General features: G+C 55.9%; 2 protein-coding genes across 5 annotated transcripts in view; one reads left to right on the top strand and one right to left on the bottom strand.

Annotated features, from left to right (window-relative positions):
- The window catches only part of SGPL1 (sphingosine-1-phosphate lyase 1), a 103,524-nt gene that overhangs the window by 69,567 nt on the left and 18,454 nt on the right, over positions 1 to 15,503 (bottom strand). The window lies entirely within an intron of this gene.
- On the top strand, positions 1,779 to 15,047 carry TBATA (thymus, brain and testes associated). Of its 3 annotated transcripts, XM_029201005.1 has the most exons (10): positions 1,779 to 1,825; positions 3,082 to 3,317; positions 5,273 to 5,428; positions 6,313 to 6,392; positions 7,146 to 7,154; positions 7,555 to 7,731; positions 9,687 to 9,768; positions 10,577 to 10,709; positions 12,294 to 12,346; positions 13,398 to 15,047. In XM_029201005.1, the coding sequence occupies exons 1-10, from the start codon at positions 1,779 to 1,781 to the stop codon at positions 13,481 to 13,483; spliced, it is 1,059 nt and encodes a 352-aa protein (XP_029056838.1). In that variant the 3' UTR covers positions 13,484 to 15,047. The 3 variants fall into 3 exon arrangements, with proteins under 3 accessions (XP_029056838.1, XP_029056836.1, XP_029056837.1); XM_029201003.1 differs by lacking the exon at positions 7,146 to 7,154 and having other exon boundaries at positions 6,313 to 6,398; XM_029201004.1 differs by lacking the exons at positions 1,779 to 1,825; positions 7,146 to 7,154 and adding an exon at positions 2,637 to 2,800 and having other exon boundaries at positions 7,558 to 7,731; positions 13,398 to 13,635.

The raw sequence follows: 15,503 nt of genomic DNA, 5'->3' as shown, positions 1-15,503 counted from the left end.
GCACACTTGTGTGCGTGAATTGGGTTATGATGTAAAAATGAGTTTCTTACTATGGTCACAGTCAAAAGTATTTAAAAGTCTCTGTTCTATCGAGTCTTTTTCCTGTAGGCAGGTGGGTATGGGGCATCCCAATGCCCTGTCCTCAACCCTGCAGCATCTAAGTGCTCTAGAGCCTAGCCCCCATCACTAAGGATGTCCAAACTTCCTTCAAAGGAAGCCCTGCCAACTGGTTTTCTCTGTAGGCAAAGATCAGGAGACTTTGAGTCAGGATGCCTGGCTCCTTGCTGTTTGATCTCCAAGTCTCTCCTCTTACCCGATCTCAGGCAGTGCTGTCTGCTCCCCTCCACCCTAACCTGATGGAAGGCTGGCCCTGGGCGATCTCTGGGGTCCCTTGCAGATTCTATGACTCAGATGGTTAATTCTCAGAATGCACTGATTTCCTGCTTCAACCCCATCCTTGGCACCTGCAACCCCAGCACTATATGTACAGATCCATAGATTTAGATTAATCACAATTCTTGGCTTTAACACCTATTATCTTTCATTCATGTCATCACCAGTAAATGCACTTCTCAAACCCAGAACTAGAATACCACCATCAACACATCATATTTGCTCCTCTCCTCCCCCCTCCCCTTCCCACCTGCCCCCAGAAATAGCCTCTATCTGAATTTTGTGTTTAGCGTTCATTGCTTTTTTTTCTTGTTTTATCACGTTTATGATAATTTTCCTTGCTTTTTCTTTCTTTCTTTCTTTCTTTCTTTCTTTTTTAATTTTGGTTGTGCCGGCTCTTAGTTGCAGTAGGCAGGCTCCTTAGTTTTAGCTCGCCGGCTCCTTAGTTGCAGCACGTGTACTCTTTATTTGAGGCCAGTGGGCTCCTTAGTTGCGGTTCACTGGCTCCTTAGTTTTGGCATGCATTCTCTTAGTTGCGGCATGCATGTGGGATCTAGTTCCCTGAACAGGGGTCGAACCTGCGTTCGTGGATTCAGGTCGAACGTGAACCTGCGTTCGAACCTGGAAGGTGGATTCTTAACCACTGCGCCACCAGGGAAGTCCTCTAATTTTGCTTGCTTTTGAACTTTATCTTTATTATTTTTTTTTTTTTTTTGCGGTACGCGGGCTTCTCACTGTTGTGGCCTCTCCCGTTGCGGAGCACAGGCTCTGGACGCACAGGCTCAGCAGCCATGGCTCATGGGCCCAGCCACTCCGCAGCATGTGGGATCCTCCTGGACCAGGGCACGAACCCGTGTCCCCCGCATCGGCAGGCGGACTCTCAACCACTGTGCCACCAGGGAAGCCCTGAACTTTATCTTTAAAAAGCATCTCAGGCCATATGGTCTCCTGCAACTTGCTTTCCTGGACTTAGCATCACATTTGTAAGATTCATCTATGTTGTTGCGTGTAGCTGTGGTTCGTTCATTGTCGTTGCAATATAACGTTCAATCGTCTGAATGGACCACAGCATATTTATCTATTCTTCTGCCACTGGACATTTAGATTGTCACCAGGTTTTTGCTAATTTGAACAATGTTGGTTTGAATATTCTTACACATAGCCCCCTTTGCATATCTGCAAGAGTTTCTCTGGGGTATATTTCTGGGAGAGGAACTGCTGGGTGATATGGCATGCAAATGTTCAATTTTATAAGATATTGCCAATTTTTTCCCCTAAAGTCTGTTCCGGTTTACACTCCTACTACCAGTCAACAAGAGTTCCTGTTATCCATCTTCAACACTAGTATTAAATTCACCGGTCCTTACTCTGTTAGAGGCCCTACAATGGCTACGGAAGTGAGGACCCAATTGGCAGAGCATCCACTGACGAGGTAAGGTCCCAAATGCCTTCCCTGCTGACCAAGGAGGTGGAGGGGGCCGGGGTGGGCGGAAGACAAAGGAACTCAACAAACTGAGGGTCCAAGTGGAGATCACCTTCCACTGCCATCAGCCAGGCCCCCAGTGGGTTCTCAGGCCTGAGTTAGCAAAGTCACAAGCAGGGCCCCTCCTGCGTAGGGAGAGAGTCACAGGCAGGGGTCAGGAGCACAGAAATTCCAGGGGTTTTCAGGGGCTGACTTCTGTTAGTTGGGGGTAGCGGGGGCCAGCTAACAGCGACTTTCAGAGAAGGTTTGCTTTATTTCTTTAAGTCCCAGACCCCTTAGAGGCGAATCGAGGACGGAACAGGAAACTCAGGGGCCTGGTCAGCGAGATCCGCAGAGGTTCCTGGGGCAAAACGCCTTGCTTAGCATATCCAGAGTCCATCTATACGCCTCCAGAGGGACTCCCTTCAGCCAGGACCACCGGAAGGGAAAGCAGACAGTGAGCAGGCAGGTGGTCCCACCAGGCCCCTGGCGGACAGCAGCCCACCTTTGGATCCTCGCTGGACCTACTCCATCGCCTCCTCCGGGGGCAGAAGCACAGCGTCCTCAGGAGAGGGAAGGGGTGCGGGTGGAGGACAGAGAACCTGAGACGCTTGTCTCCAGCGAAGCGAAGCAAGAGCCTGAGGCTTCCCTGCAGCGACGCAGCCCTGACAGCCGCCCTGTCACCTCTGCATCTCCCGGGAGGGGCCCCCACGGGACAAGGACTCGCTGGCCTAGTCTGGCCTTGGCGCCAGCTTCAGCCCCTGGACGCTGAGTCTGGGCCAAAACTGCCCCTGAGGGCAAGGGGGGAGGGTGACAGCCTATAGCTGGCTTCTCTTGGGCTGCCAACAGTTTGGCTTGGGGAGAGGCCCATGCTAGGGTCAGCCCCCTGGCCCTGGAGGTGTATATAATGTACCTTTGCTCCAGTCCAGGTATTTGGATGAGTAGGTGGGTCTATGGCTTCTCTTTCTGGCTTTAGAAATGGTTTCTGAGAGAAAACTGGGGTCCTGGCTCCCTGCTCAGGCATCTTAGGAAGACAGAAGGGTCCCTGGGGCCGGATGGCATGGCTGGGAAAGGATCCTGGGGGAGGCTCAGCTTTGGTGTCACGGGGGTGGCGATGAAATCCCAGAAACCAGACTTCAGAGCATCTCAGGGATGGATTCTAATAAGCTCAGGTGGGCACCACTGCCGGGGGGCTCCATTTGCTTCTCCCTGACCCTCTCCTTCAGGCCAAGGACTGAGCCAAAACCCGAGAAGAAGTCAGGGTGCAGGCCAAGGAGCCACGCGGACGGCGGGCCACAGAAAGAACTGATGATCCCAGGGATTGTGGATTTCAAGGTGATCCGAGAGGCACTGAGGACCTCCAAGCCCCAAACTCCCGGTGCCCACCGCTTCGGCCACCTCAGCCATCACTCCTTCTTCTCCCGGCACCACCCCCATCCCCAGCACGTGACCCACATCCAAGGTAGGGCTGGGGCAGGCCAGAGCCTGGCCGGAGGTGGGGACAGGGGAGGGCGTGCTGGAAAGGGAAAGGGAGGACCCAGCCCGCGCTTGGCCGAGCCAAGACACGACCTGAGACAGGGGCAGGGTGCGGGGGTCCAAGGGCAGACTGCCTAGCCCTACGGGATTTACGTCATTGCCGATTCTCCCATTTTACAAATCAGAGAAAGGGATGAATGTTCTCCTGCAGAGCTGCACTCTCTTGTCTAACTCAGGCCATTTCATCCACTCAGCTATTCATCCACCAAATATCTAATGAGTGTGAACTATGGGTCGAGCAGTGTTTTAGGTCCTGGGGTTATGAGAGTGAGCGAGACAGACAGTGCCTGCCCTCACGGAGCCAACTCTTTGGTGGGAAAGAATAGGAAATAGATAAGGTGTCAGATGTGGTAAGTGCCAAGGCTATACGGGGAGGCCTGACCAACAGCATGACATTTGAGCAAAGGATAAAGGAAGACAGGGCATGACCCGTGTGGATCTCAGGGGGAAGAGTGTCCCAGGCAGAGGCAACAGCAAGGACAGAGGCCCTGAGGCAAGAGCATCCTGGCTCTGTTGGAGAAACAGCAAGGAAGTCAGTGTGCCTGGAGCAGAGTCAGGAGGGGAGAGAAAGGAGATGCATCAGAGAGGCAGCTGGGCCCACAACGCGTGGGCCTTGGAGCTCACCGTGGTCACCCTTCAGCCATCTCACTGAGTCAGGTGGGAGTCACTGGAAGGTTGAGAGCAAAGAGGTAGCAGAAGGGATCTACTGGCTTTTGAATGGATGGTGGCTTGGACCGGGGAGGTAGCAGTGGAGGAGTTAGTGTCCCTGCTCTAGAGATATACAGAAGGTAAGGCCAACGGGATTTGCTGATAGATTCAAAACAGAGTACGAGACGGGAGAGGAGGTAGCCTGACTCCCAGGTGTTTGGCCTGAGTAACTGGAAAACTGGAGTTGCACTGGCTGAGACAGGGAAGCCCACAGAAGGGGCCAGTGGAGGGTGGGGAAGGTCAGGGGTTCAGTCTGGGACGTGGGAGATGCAACGTGTGCAATGCCTCTTAGAAGTCCGAGAGGAGGTATCGAGTAGGCAGTCAGGTCCATCTGGGGCAGAGATGCCAACGTGAGAGCCGCTCAGATGGGGGTGGTATTTGAAGTGACGTGCTGGATGGGATCATCAGGGGACCATGTAGATGCGGGGGAGGAGAACCTGGCATGAGCCTGGGGACCCCAAGGCTAAGGGGTTGAGGAGATGAAGAAGAAGCAGTAGCCGAGCGGCTGGTGAGCCAGGAGGACCCAGGAGAATGAGGGGTCCTGGCACCAAAGGAAAGTGTTCGGGAAGACAGAGTGAGCACCCACGGTAAGTCCTAACCAGGCTGTTCCCCAAAGCTTAACTAATGATGCTATAACATCACACAAACCTTAGACTGGAGGGTCCTCACGTGTAAATGTCTCTTACCACCTCCAGGCTGCCACGCACTCAGCCCTGGAAGCCTGACAGATGGCATGAAGTTTTATCCAGAGGGTCTCGCTCCCTGTGATTTGAGCCCAGGCCCCTCTCGTCACAAACTGTGGCTTAATGCCCCCGTCCCCACATCCTCTTCTTTAAGCTGCCTGCCTCTGTGCTCACACCTGCACTTCACTGCCCTGTCGTAGAACACTGAAAGGACCCCAGGACTAGGGTCTCAGGAAGCCCAGGCTCCTGTCTTACCTCTGCCTGACTCACTGCGTGACCCTGAGCACATCCTTTCGCTGCCATTCTAAGTGTCCCCAGGGGTAAGGTCACAGTGGTTACAGAGGCCCTCCCAGCTCTCGCCATCTCTGGGCTTGTGGTTACTGGAGGAAGTGGGCCAAGTGCAGCCCCTGCTCACCAGCCTCCTCCCAGCCCCCCGGAGTTCCTGGGGTCCACTCAGGCCCCCCTTCGCACAGCCTCTATCCCTTCACAGATCTCACCGGGAAGCCCGTCTGTGTTGTCAGGGACGAGTTCTCTCTGGCCGCCTCACGTCAAGCCACACTCTTACCCCGCTCTCTGATCGGGATGCCCACCATCTCGGTCCCCATTGGAGACCCGCAGTCCAATCGGGATCCCTGGCTTTCTTCTGGTGGGTACTTGGGCCACAGCCCCTCTACCTTGGGGTTATACGTGTGCCTGGCTTGGGTGGGTGCCTGAGAAGGAAAGGGCCATTGCTCTTAGGTCAGTGGGGTCTGGTGGGGAACCCCAGTGTTTTCCTTATTTCCTCAGGCAGCTGCATTTGCATTACTCCCCAACCCCAGGTCCTCAGAAATGCACCCCTGCTTGGCTTTGATGTGTCTGAGGAGTCATGACAAGCAGATTTGGGCAACAGTCATGTGACTTACAGCTCTAGCCAGGAACAGTATTGGAAACACTGTATTTCGTAACCTGCGTGCTCAGGCACCAGCCAATCAGAACAGTCAGCCATAGATAGTGCGTTGGGGGGCGGAGGGGGAGGGCAGCATTTCAGAGACCTCTGCTCTGCCAAGCCTTTCCCTTTCCCTTAAGGGCGGGAGGACCCTGGGGAAGGGGCAGAGGGGCTTGGAAGGCTTGCTGCAGTGCTCGTTACCAACCTCGCCAGGAGTCACTCAGTATTTTAGTAACTGCCACAGCATATCGACTGAATCTCTGTCCTGGCTTTGGGCTCCTAAAAGAGGCAAAGCTAGACTAAATCACAAACATTTTGGTACATGTAGCCAAATGTTCTCCAGCATCTCCCAGTAAAGCCACAGGCTAGGACACCAATATCAGGGGCCACCATACCCACCAACCCACCAGTGGTGTGATTCCTACTCCTTCCCTCAAGGGCACCACCTCCCCGGTGAAACTACCCTTCCCTTTAAGATGCAGGGCAGGAAGACGGGGAGGAGAGGAGGCTCTTCCACCTACAGTCCTCCCCACATCCAGTGTACAGGGAGGGCAAGGAGGAGCGCCCCAGGTATCAGTTGGCCGGATCTCGTCCCCTCCTTCCAGAGGCCTGGAAGAAGGAGTTGAAAGACCTGGCTTCCCGGGTGGCCATCTTCACCAAGGAGAATGCGCTGAAGAGCAAGGAGGTGGGTGCAGAACAAAGCAGCTGCCTGAGAAGAGATGAAATGGACTCACTCCTTTGTAACTAAATCCCTCCCACGTGGCTTCCAGGAGATCAGTGTAGAGCGAGCCTTCCTGAGAGGCGCTACTGTTGGCACAGGGGAAGGGGCCCATGAATTCAACCCAAGGGAGAGGGTCCCAGTGAGGGTTCAGAGGACAGAACGTACCAGGTGGAGAAATCCAAGAAGGGCTCATAGTTTAGAAGCGGATGGGGAGAGGCGTGCCTAGTGGAAGCACACAGAATAAAGGCTCACAAGCTGGAAAATGCAGGGCATCTTTAGAGACCAGAGGGCTGAGGAACAGGGTACAAGTGGGCAGCAGTGAGGGAGAAGGTGGGAGAAGGGCTGACTTTGGACGTAGGCAAGATCAGCTTGTTTCTCATTTCTGAACTTAGTTTCGTGTCTAATCTGAGAAGGGGTGGGAAAATCCCTGAAGAATTACAGACAGAATGGGGGTGGCCTCCCGGGTGCTATTTGCTGATAAACCAATAAGGACAAGTGGGAGGCAGCTTGAAGGTGGTTGAAATTGGTCCTAGGACAGGCCCGGAACTTTGTGGCTGAGTCTGGTCCCGCCCTTGTCTTGGGCAACAGAGTTCTCGTCCCTGCCCTGCAGCTAACTCACTGTGACACTCAGGGCAACTCAGCTAAGCTGTCTGGGTCTCAGTTTTCTTATCTTTAAAATGGGGAGAAGGATACTACCAGTCTTAACTGGAGTTCCAGGGGCAGGAGGTCCTAGGCCTTGTGCCCACAGGCCTGGCTCAGGAAGGTTTCCCAGGGCAAAGAAAGGATGGCAAGCTGTGGGGGACAGTATCCTACACCAAGGCAGGATACTGTTTTCAAATCTCTGATGGGCTGGGGGGAGGGGCATGGGGAGGGCCTACCCAAGAAGAAGTACAAGGACCACCCGAGAACCATGGTGGGGAGCCAACATTCAATGAAATTCCAGCAGGAAGAGCAATAGCTATAATGGAAGGGCCACCCCACTGGCAAGAGGGGTCTAGGACAGGGTCGGGCTGGCCTGGGTGATATCCTGGGTCCCTGGCCTCCTCCTCTTCTTTTCCCCCTTGTCCCCTCTGCTTTCTCCTCTTTCTCCCTCTCTGCCAAGAGTCTCTGGCTGCTTTTTTCCCAGCAGAAGGAGGAGCCTCAGCGGGAGAAGGGGGCAAAGTACTCAGCAGAGACTGGTAGGCTCATCCCTGCTTCCACCCGGGCCACGGCCCGCCGCCACTCCTGCCAGGGCGTACGAAACCACTCTGCAAGCACAGATAGAGGAGACCAGACCTTCATCCTACAGGATCAGGAGTTGCTGGTGAGGTGCTGGGAAGGTTGGGGCCTGTGGACCCTACAGAGGCCCTAGTCTGAGGGCAGAGAACATGGTGGTACCTGCTCCCAGGCTCACAGGGATCCAACTAGGACCCTTGCAAACTGCTTTCAAGCCTGGCTTCTCCCAGGGAGCCTTGCACCTGAGACCATAAGGCTCAAAAACCCCAGACCTGGGAGTCAGGAGCCTGGATTCCAATCCCCAGCTGCCTCTAGCTTTCTGTCTGAGCCTTTCCCTCTCTAAGTCCTTTTCCCTCTCGGGACCTTAGCTCCATGATTTAGCCAAACTGGGAGCACAGACACGTTGTCACAAGGTCTGGTCCAGCTGTGGCACCTGACGTGTTAGCGAAGGGAGCCACGGCGGTGGAATGGGAAGCCTGGAGGTGGAGGCCCTGCCTGGCGTGTCCTCGCCGCGCCCAGCCTGCTGCCCCCCCGCAGCCTGCAAGGCGGGTCGCAGCCACCTCCCCACACCCTGGAGCCGTCTGGCCTGTGCTGCAGCGAAGCATAAAGTCCCCTCCTCCGTGTCCGAGGGTCCCATGGGGGCCTGAGAGGCGCGCAGGAGTCGTGCTGGTGGGCGAGGCGGTGCGAGTCTCTGTTCAAAGGCACACACGTTCTCCAGGAGAGGCCAGACCATGACAGCATCCTGACACCTTCCCTGTGACCAGTGCTTTAAAGCACGCAGTCCCCTTGGAGCCTTAAGACAGTTCAGGGAACAGATAGAGCAGACAGGACCCCATTCCACAGATGGGGAGGCTGAGGCCCTGCCGGGTGACAGCCCACGGCGCAGGTCCCCGGAGAGGGCGCAGCATAGCAGGGGCTAGAACACAGTGCTTTCTCCACCATAGGGCGGCCTCACCTTCCCTGGAAGTAGGTTCTCGGGTCCTGTGGGGAGGGGGCACAGGGCAGGTAAGTTGGGTGCGGAGAATGGAGAGGGACCCCGGGCAGATGGGGGCGGGGGTCACCTCAGGGGGCGGGTACCCGGGGTTGAGGGTGGGCAGCCTAGCAGTCGCAGGCCTGGGGAGAGGCCCGGCCCAGTTCCCGCTCTGCCAGGGATGAGGCAGACCTGCTGGGCACTGACAGCGCACCTTGGGTCCTGGGGAGACTGACCACCAAGCGCTGAGGGAACCCCACTTTCCTAGGACTCCGGGGGCTCTGCCTCCCCCCGTGGGCCCCAGCTCCACACAGGCACAGCCGCCAGCAGCAGCCTGGCCTAGGAAGCCCCCATCGCCCTTCCAAGACAGAGCTGGATCTCTTGCCGATGATCGCTGACCGGAGGACGCCGCGGGGAAAGGGCCCTGAAGTAGCAAAGATGCTGGAGGCTGAGAAGGCGGCTGGGAGCGAAGAGCACAGGGCTCTGGGCGGGAAGGAGCCCCCGGCCGCGCAGGGCACAGAACCAGCTGACTCCGACCCTCAGGCCGCCCACAGGGATCACCCCACCTCTTTGCTAACATCTCCAATCTCTGAACTTGGGAGCTTCAGGGAGGGGAGGCCCATGGGGTCCCTGAAATCCCCACACCAAGGACCCAAGCATTTGGGACTCGGTGCGTCTCTGAGGAGCTGACGGGCCAGCCCCGACCTTGCCTTCCCAGTGAGGGACTTTGGGGTACAACCAGCCCAAGTAGGGCTCAAGGACGAGGGGTCCAGGTGTCTGATTCTGAGGCTTCGTTCTGCCACAGCAGCTCTGCGAGGTGTCGTCCTCTCTCAAGGCCTCAGATGCCTGCCTCATCTGCCCAGTAGGGAGGTTAAGAATCTTCCTCCAGGGCTGTAGGCAGAGAACGCTTTCTACAAAGTGTAAAGTCCCATGTGGAGGGGAGGCAGGGACCGTCGTGGGGACCCGTCTAGCCAAGCAAGGGCTCTGGGAGACCACTTCGCGGGGGAGGCAGCTGTGCAGCCAGCTACGTGCTGTCCAGCCAAGCTGACCCAGGCCTGTCGTCCTGCCCACAGATCCTGGAGCTGCTTTCTCAAATCCTGCAAACAGACTCCTTGAATGCTATCCGGTTCTGGCTACTCTACGCGCCGCCCAAGGGTGAGGACACAGTCCCGGGCCCAGAACCTCGTCTGAGTCCAGACCGCTGAGGGCTGTGTCCACTGTTTCTGCAGGACTCAGGTGTCACTCGGCTCCCACCCCAGGGCCACACACGGGGGCCTCTCCTCCTTTTTTGGAGGCCCAAACTAATCTCTTCCAGCTGGACAACGTCACTGCTCCCCCCTCCACATTCCTCAGCAGGGTTTCCACGACCCTGCTCCTTAGAGGGGACCCCCTCCTCCACACTGACCGCAGGCCTCAGCCCCTGGGAGGGAGACATTCAAAGACCATACTTAGTGGACACGGCCTTTAATCCACCACTGTGGGAAATGCACACGCACAGAGATGCAAATACACATACATAAGAGCACACACACACGTGCACATGGACACGTAAATGGACGTACACATACTCACTGGGGCGGTAGGTGGAGGGTGTATCTAAGTGGGAGGGTGAGGAGTGGTGAGAGCCAGAGAGCTGACTGGACGGGAGAGTGGAGGAGGAGGGGGGGGAGGGCGGGTCCCCAGCAGGCTTCCCAGGGGGCCAGGGGCCGAGGTGGCAGGCGAACCAAGAACCAGGGACACTCGAGAGAGGTGTGGAAGGCCGAGGCACGCTGCACACACAGGGGCCAGAGAAGTGTGGCCTTCCCCACGGGCCCCCGAGGACAGAATGTGAGATGGTTAGAGAGAGGCGCCTGGGCCCACTGGGCAGAAGAGCTGGAGGCCCCGCTCCCTGACTTTCCCACCTAGTGGCAGGATGGGGGCCGAGGTCTTGCCCCTGAGGATTCTCCCCCGCTTGTGCTTACAGAGAAAGACATGGCACTAGGCCTCCTGCAGACAGCAGTGGCTCAGCTCCTTCCCCAGGCCCTAGTCTCCATCCCAGCAGAAAAACTCCTGAACCAGCTCCAGGAAATTCAAGAGAGGCAACAGCTACCCTACAGGTGGGCTTCGCACCCCTCAGCTGCCCCTCTCCTCCCTAACATTCAGCCACCTGTCCTCCCAGGTGAGGCCAGGGGAGGCCAGAGGAGGGAGCCCGGTGCTGGCCAGAGCCTGGGCTGCCTAAGCCTGTCCTGGAGGAAGAGGCCCATGCTCTCCCCCGGAACCCCCAGTTCTACTTATGCGGCTTGAAAGCTTACTCTACCAGACCAGACTCCAGGGGCCAGCTGTGGGGATGCTAAGGGGTGACTTGTGTCACTTATAGCAAGACAGGGCTGGGTAAGCCACATCTAGCTCTCCAGGAGCTCTTGGTCTTTGGGAAGACACAAGCAGAGAAGGAACGGTGACACAAGGCAGGCAGAAGTACCTTTATGCCGGTATTAAGTCCTCTGCATGGCTGGAGAGAAGGATTTATGATGAGCTGGGGAAAGGGAAGATGAGGGAAGTCCGCACACAGCAGGGGAGTGGGGCCTGAGTGTCAGCCATGGGACCAGCAATCCTGAGTGCCCACTATGTTTGCCTGACACCGCTGGGTGTTTAACACATTTCTAGTCCATACAGCCACCCACGGAGGCAGTATTACCTCCATTTTACAGATGAGAAAACTGAGGCTCAGGAACAGTTGAATGACAGCCCCAAATCACGCAGCTGGGCAGCAGAAAAGCTGGGGTTCAGACTTAGGCTTATCTGACTTCCAAGCCCAGCAGCGCTCAGATCCACCAGGGAGCTTACTGAAAAGGCAGATGCCTAGAGGTTGTCACACAGTAGGGTGGGGGTGAACGCGGAGATGTGTATTTCCAACAGTCCCCTAAGTATGTCTGATAGCGCCTGGGGACACTGCTGGGATGGATAGGATTTGAACAAGCAAATGAGAGGGTGGGGAAAGTCAGGAGTGGAAGTCAGAAATGGGAAGCGTTAGGGAACGTTAAATTTGGGAGTGGCTGGAGCGCGGGTGGGTGGATTGGTGAGAAGGGGGCGGCGTGCTGTGCTGGCCTGGATGTGCTGAAGGTGTGGGTGCTCTGGCCCTGGACTTGGTTTTCTTTTCCACTTTGAGACCAGGGGTGGCAGAGTGGTAAGGCAGCTTCACTGTGACCTTAGGCAAGCCACCTCCCATCTGTGAGCCTCTGTTTCACCTTCTCAAAACACCCTCTCCTGGAATCACAGGGAGGAAAAATTACATCGGGTGCATCAAAAGGCTTGCTGAGTGCAAAGCCAATACAAGATATGAATGTTATCCATGCTCATCAGTAATTCATTAGGGAAGCAGGGTTTCTGTCTTCTCCACTCACACAGGAAGGCTTCCCGTCTGCAGGGAAGCAGTAAGCCAAGGGAGGGCAGGTGCAGTGGCCTCCCTACAGCTCCTTACAGAAGGGCCTTGGTTCCCTGTGGCTACAGCGGGCGATGGAGTCACAGTTGTTGGGGTCCTGCTTGGGGTGGGGGCATCCCTGGACAGACACCTGCTGGCTCTCAGGAGGGGTGGGTCTTGCCTCTCCCTGGGGCACCTTCCCCACCTCCCTGCCCACCCTGCCACTCGGCTGGCTGCACGGCTCCAGCCTGACCTTCCCAGCCTCTCCTTGTGTTGGTTTTAGCCAATCCCTGAAGAAGACGAAGACGCCGCCTCCATCAAAAAGTGAAAAACCAGGTAAGAGTCCACATAGCAGGTCACTGGGGGCTCAGAGAGGCCCACCATGGCTAGATTCCTCAGGGGATACAAGGACCCCCTGGAGATGGAGCCCTGCCCAAAGAAGTGGCTCATTTCATCCATCCATCCATACACTCATTCGTTCAGCAGATCCTTAATTAGTACCTAAGCGCTAGCTTCTGGGATCACTGGGGGAGAATTTGGAGACGAGTTCCTGCTGCCGTGGAGCTTCATCCTAGGGAGAGGAGTGCAGACCGCAAAGACACCTGAGGCAGATGGGTGCCCTAAGGAAAATGACAGGGCGATGGCAGAATCAGGAGGACTGGTAGGGTGGGGAGAGGGCCCCTTGAGCCAAAAGGCAGGAAGGATCCAGCCCTCTCTGGGTCAAGGGAGAGCCTGCGAGCAGGGCTTCCACCTGCCAGGTGTGTTGGTGAAAGAGCAGGCAGGCCAGGGTGGCCGGAGCCTTGTGGGTTGGGGACAGTGGTAAGAAATGAGATAGGTGGGCAGAGCCGGCCTGTGGGAAAGGCCAGGCATGTGGTCTCATAAAGAGAGCATGGGGTTCACTGGAGGGTTATCAGCAGGGTGTGGTGGGACCCCTCTGGCTGCTGTGTAGATAATGGACTGTGGGGTCCCAGAGGGGATGAAGGAGACCAGGGAGGAGGGGGTACCTTAGACCAGAGCGGGGGTGGGGGGGAGGGGAAGGAAGGTTGGAGGGGAGAGGAGAGGACAGGTATTCTCGATGTACACTGTTCTCCCCCACTAGACTGTAAAGGGTCCTGTGTGCCCGGCAGCGTGTCTGACACAGAGTAGGTACTGCTCAGACATCTGTGACCTGGATGTAGAAGAGGGTGGTGAGGCTGGGGGAAGGGAGCCAACCCCTCCCAGGTTGCCAGGAGAGCCCGAGCGGAAGCCTGGCCTCACCCAGGCACACACATATCCACCAGGGCCTGGCGGGGAGAAGGGGTCTCTCCAGATCTCCTGGGCAGCTCCCAGGTAGGGACCTGGCCCCTCACGCTCTCCTGCCTGCTGTGTTCCACCACCACCCCCCCAGAGAGCCCTGGGAAAGCACAAGTTCTTCGCGTGCACTCCAGCCAGAACCCAGAAGAGAAGGCGGCAAAGCCAAAGGTAGAGGGTTGAGGAGTTCGCACCACTTTGCCCACCTTGCTCAAGAAGAGCCCCTGAGTTCAAAGATTCGGCCCGCACCTCCTCAACAGCAATACCGGTTTTCCTATCACATGGAGCCTATTAAAATACTGTCTTCCCCTTAAGAGGACAGTTCCGCTCTCCTACCAGGAGGTCTGTGCTTGGGTAGTTTGCTCCAGGAGGGGGGGATGAGCTGTACCAAACCATCCCGACTCCCTTGGAGAAAGCCTCCCCATGTGGGGCTTCCCTGGTTCTGTTAGGTTCCAGAGAACTGAAGGGCGGGTGGCAGATGGGGCTCTGCTCATCCTTGAGCCAAGTCTCCCAGGGTTCTGGGTAGATAAGAGCAGAGGGTGGGAACTCACAGGCCACTTTACAATACTGATCCATACCAATTATTGAGTTCCTACCAGGTACTGAGGCAGGTACTAGCTAATTCATATAGAACACTATATGAATTGTTGTACATATTTTATATATGGTACTATGTTTGATGTTCCCCAAAGCTCTATGAGGTAGAGAATCCCTCCCATTCTATAGATGAATAAACTGAGTGAGGCTCAGAAAGGTGAATTAGCTTGTCCAAGGCCACACAGTAAGTGACAACCAGGATCCAAACGCAACATGTCTGGATCTAGAATCCCTGCTCCTATCTGCTGTACTCTGTTGCCTTACGAACAGCAACCCTCACCAAAAGTTGTGGTCACATTCCTGAAGAGCTTATGGTTAGGAAAATGGTGGTTGGCAAGATCAAGAAGGAAAGGGACATTATATAAATGTGACCCAGATGCAACTGGGGTGTCTCTATCCTTTAAGATATAGAGAAGAGGGCTTTGACCCTCTGGGAAGTCCAGTGTCTTCCTTGAGATTTCTGCAAATTGCTTGGGATGGGGTGGGGAGGTCGGCATTGAGTATTTACAATTTCATGGTCACCTATGGCTCTGAGCTCCTACTTCTACTGACTTAGTTCAGTCCACGGATTGTGGCTCTACTCTATACTTCCAGCACTGCCCCCACATCAATTCATATGATCCCTTTCACACAAAACTTGTGCACGGCAGGCTTCAATCAAGATCAGGGGCTGGGGCTTCCCTGGTGGCGCAGTGGTTGAGAGTCCGCCTGCTGATGCAGGTGACACGGGTTCGTGCCCCGGTCCGGGAAGATCCCACATGCCGCGGAGCGGCTGGGCCCGTGAGCCATGGCCGCTGAGCCTGCGTGTCCGGAGCCTGTGCTCCGCAACGGGAGAGGCCACAACAGTGAGAGGCCTGTGTACCGCAAAAAAAAAAAAAAAAAAGATCGGGGGCTGGATGGGGATTTTCTGTGAACCCAGCAAACAGCTTCATGGTCAATATTAGATCACCTTGTTTTTAAAAGTCCTTGGCCACTCTTCCACTGGGGATGTTTCCCTGGTGGCAGCATCGCATATAACAACTATGCCCTGGGGCTTCCCCAGTGGCGCAGTGGTTGAGAATCCACATGCCAATGCAGGGGACACGGGTTCGATCCCTGGTCCGGGAAGATCCCACATGCCGCGGAGCAACCAAGCTCGTGTGCCACAACTACTAAGCCTGTGCTCTAGAGCCCGTGAGCTACAACTACTGAGCCCACGTGCCGCAACTACTAAAGCCCGCGCGCCTAGAGCCCACGCTCCACAACGACAGAAGCCACTGCAATGAGAAGCCCGCACACCGCAACAAAGAGTAGCCCCCGCTCGCCACAACTAGAGAAAGCCCGTGCGCAGCAATGAAGACCCAACACAGCCAAAAATAAATAAATAAAATTTATAAAAACAACAACAACAACAACAACAACTATACCCTGGGAATTCCCTGGCGGTCCAGTGGTTAGGGCTCCGTGCTTCCACTGCAGGGGGCACAGGTTAGATCCCTGGTCAGGGAACTAGGACCCCGCATGCCACGTGGTGCGGTCAAAAAGACCAAAAAACACAAAACAAAACTAAAACCTATGCCCCTTGCCATCTCACTGAATTTCCCCTGCCCTGTCCTCAACCCTGCCA

This window comes from Monodon monoceros, unplaced genomic scaffold (assembly GCF_005190385.1).
Source record: "Monodon monoceros isolate NGI ecotype Baffin Bay Population unplaced genomic scaffold, NGI_Narwhal_1 Super_Scaffold_4, whole genome shotgun sequence".
Taxonomy (NCBI): Eukaryota; Metazoa; Chordata; class Mammalia; order Artiodactyla; family Monodontidae; genus Monodon; species Monodon monoceros.
The sequence above is the reverse complement of the archived record's forward strand: the minus strand, read 5'-3'. Positions and strand labels throughout refer to the sequence as shown.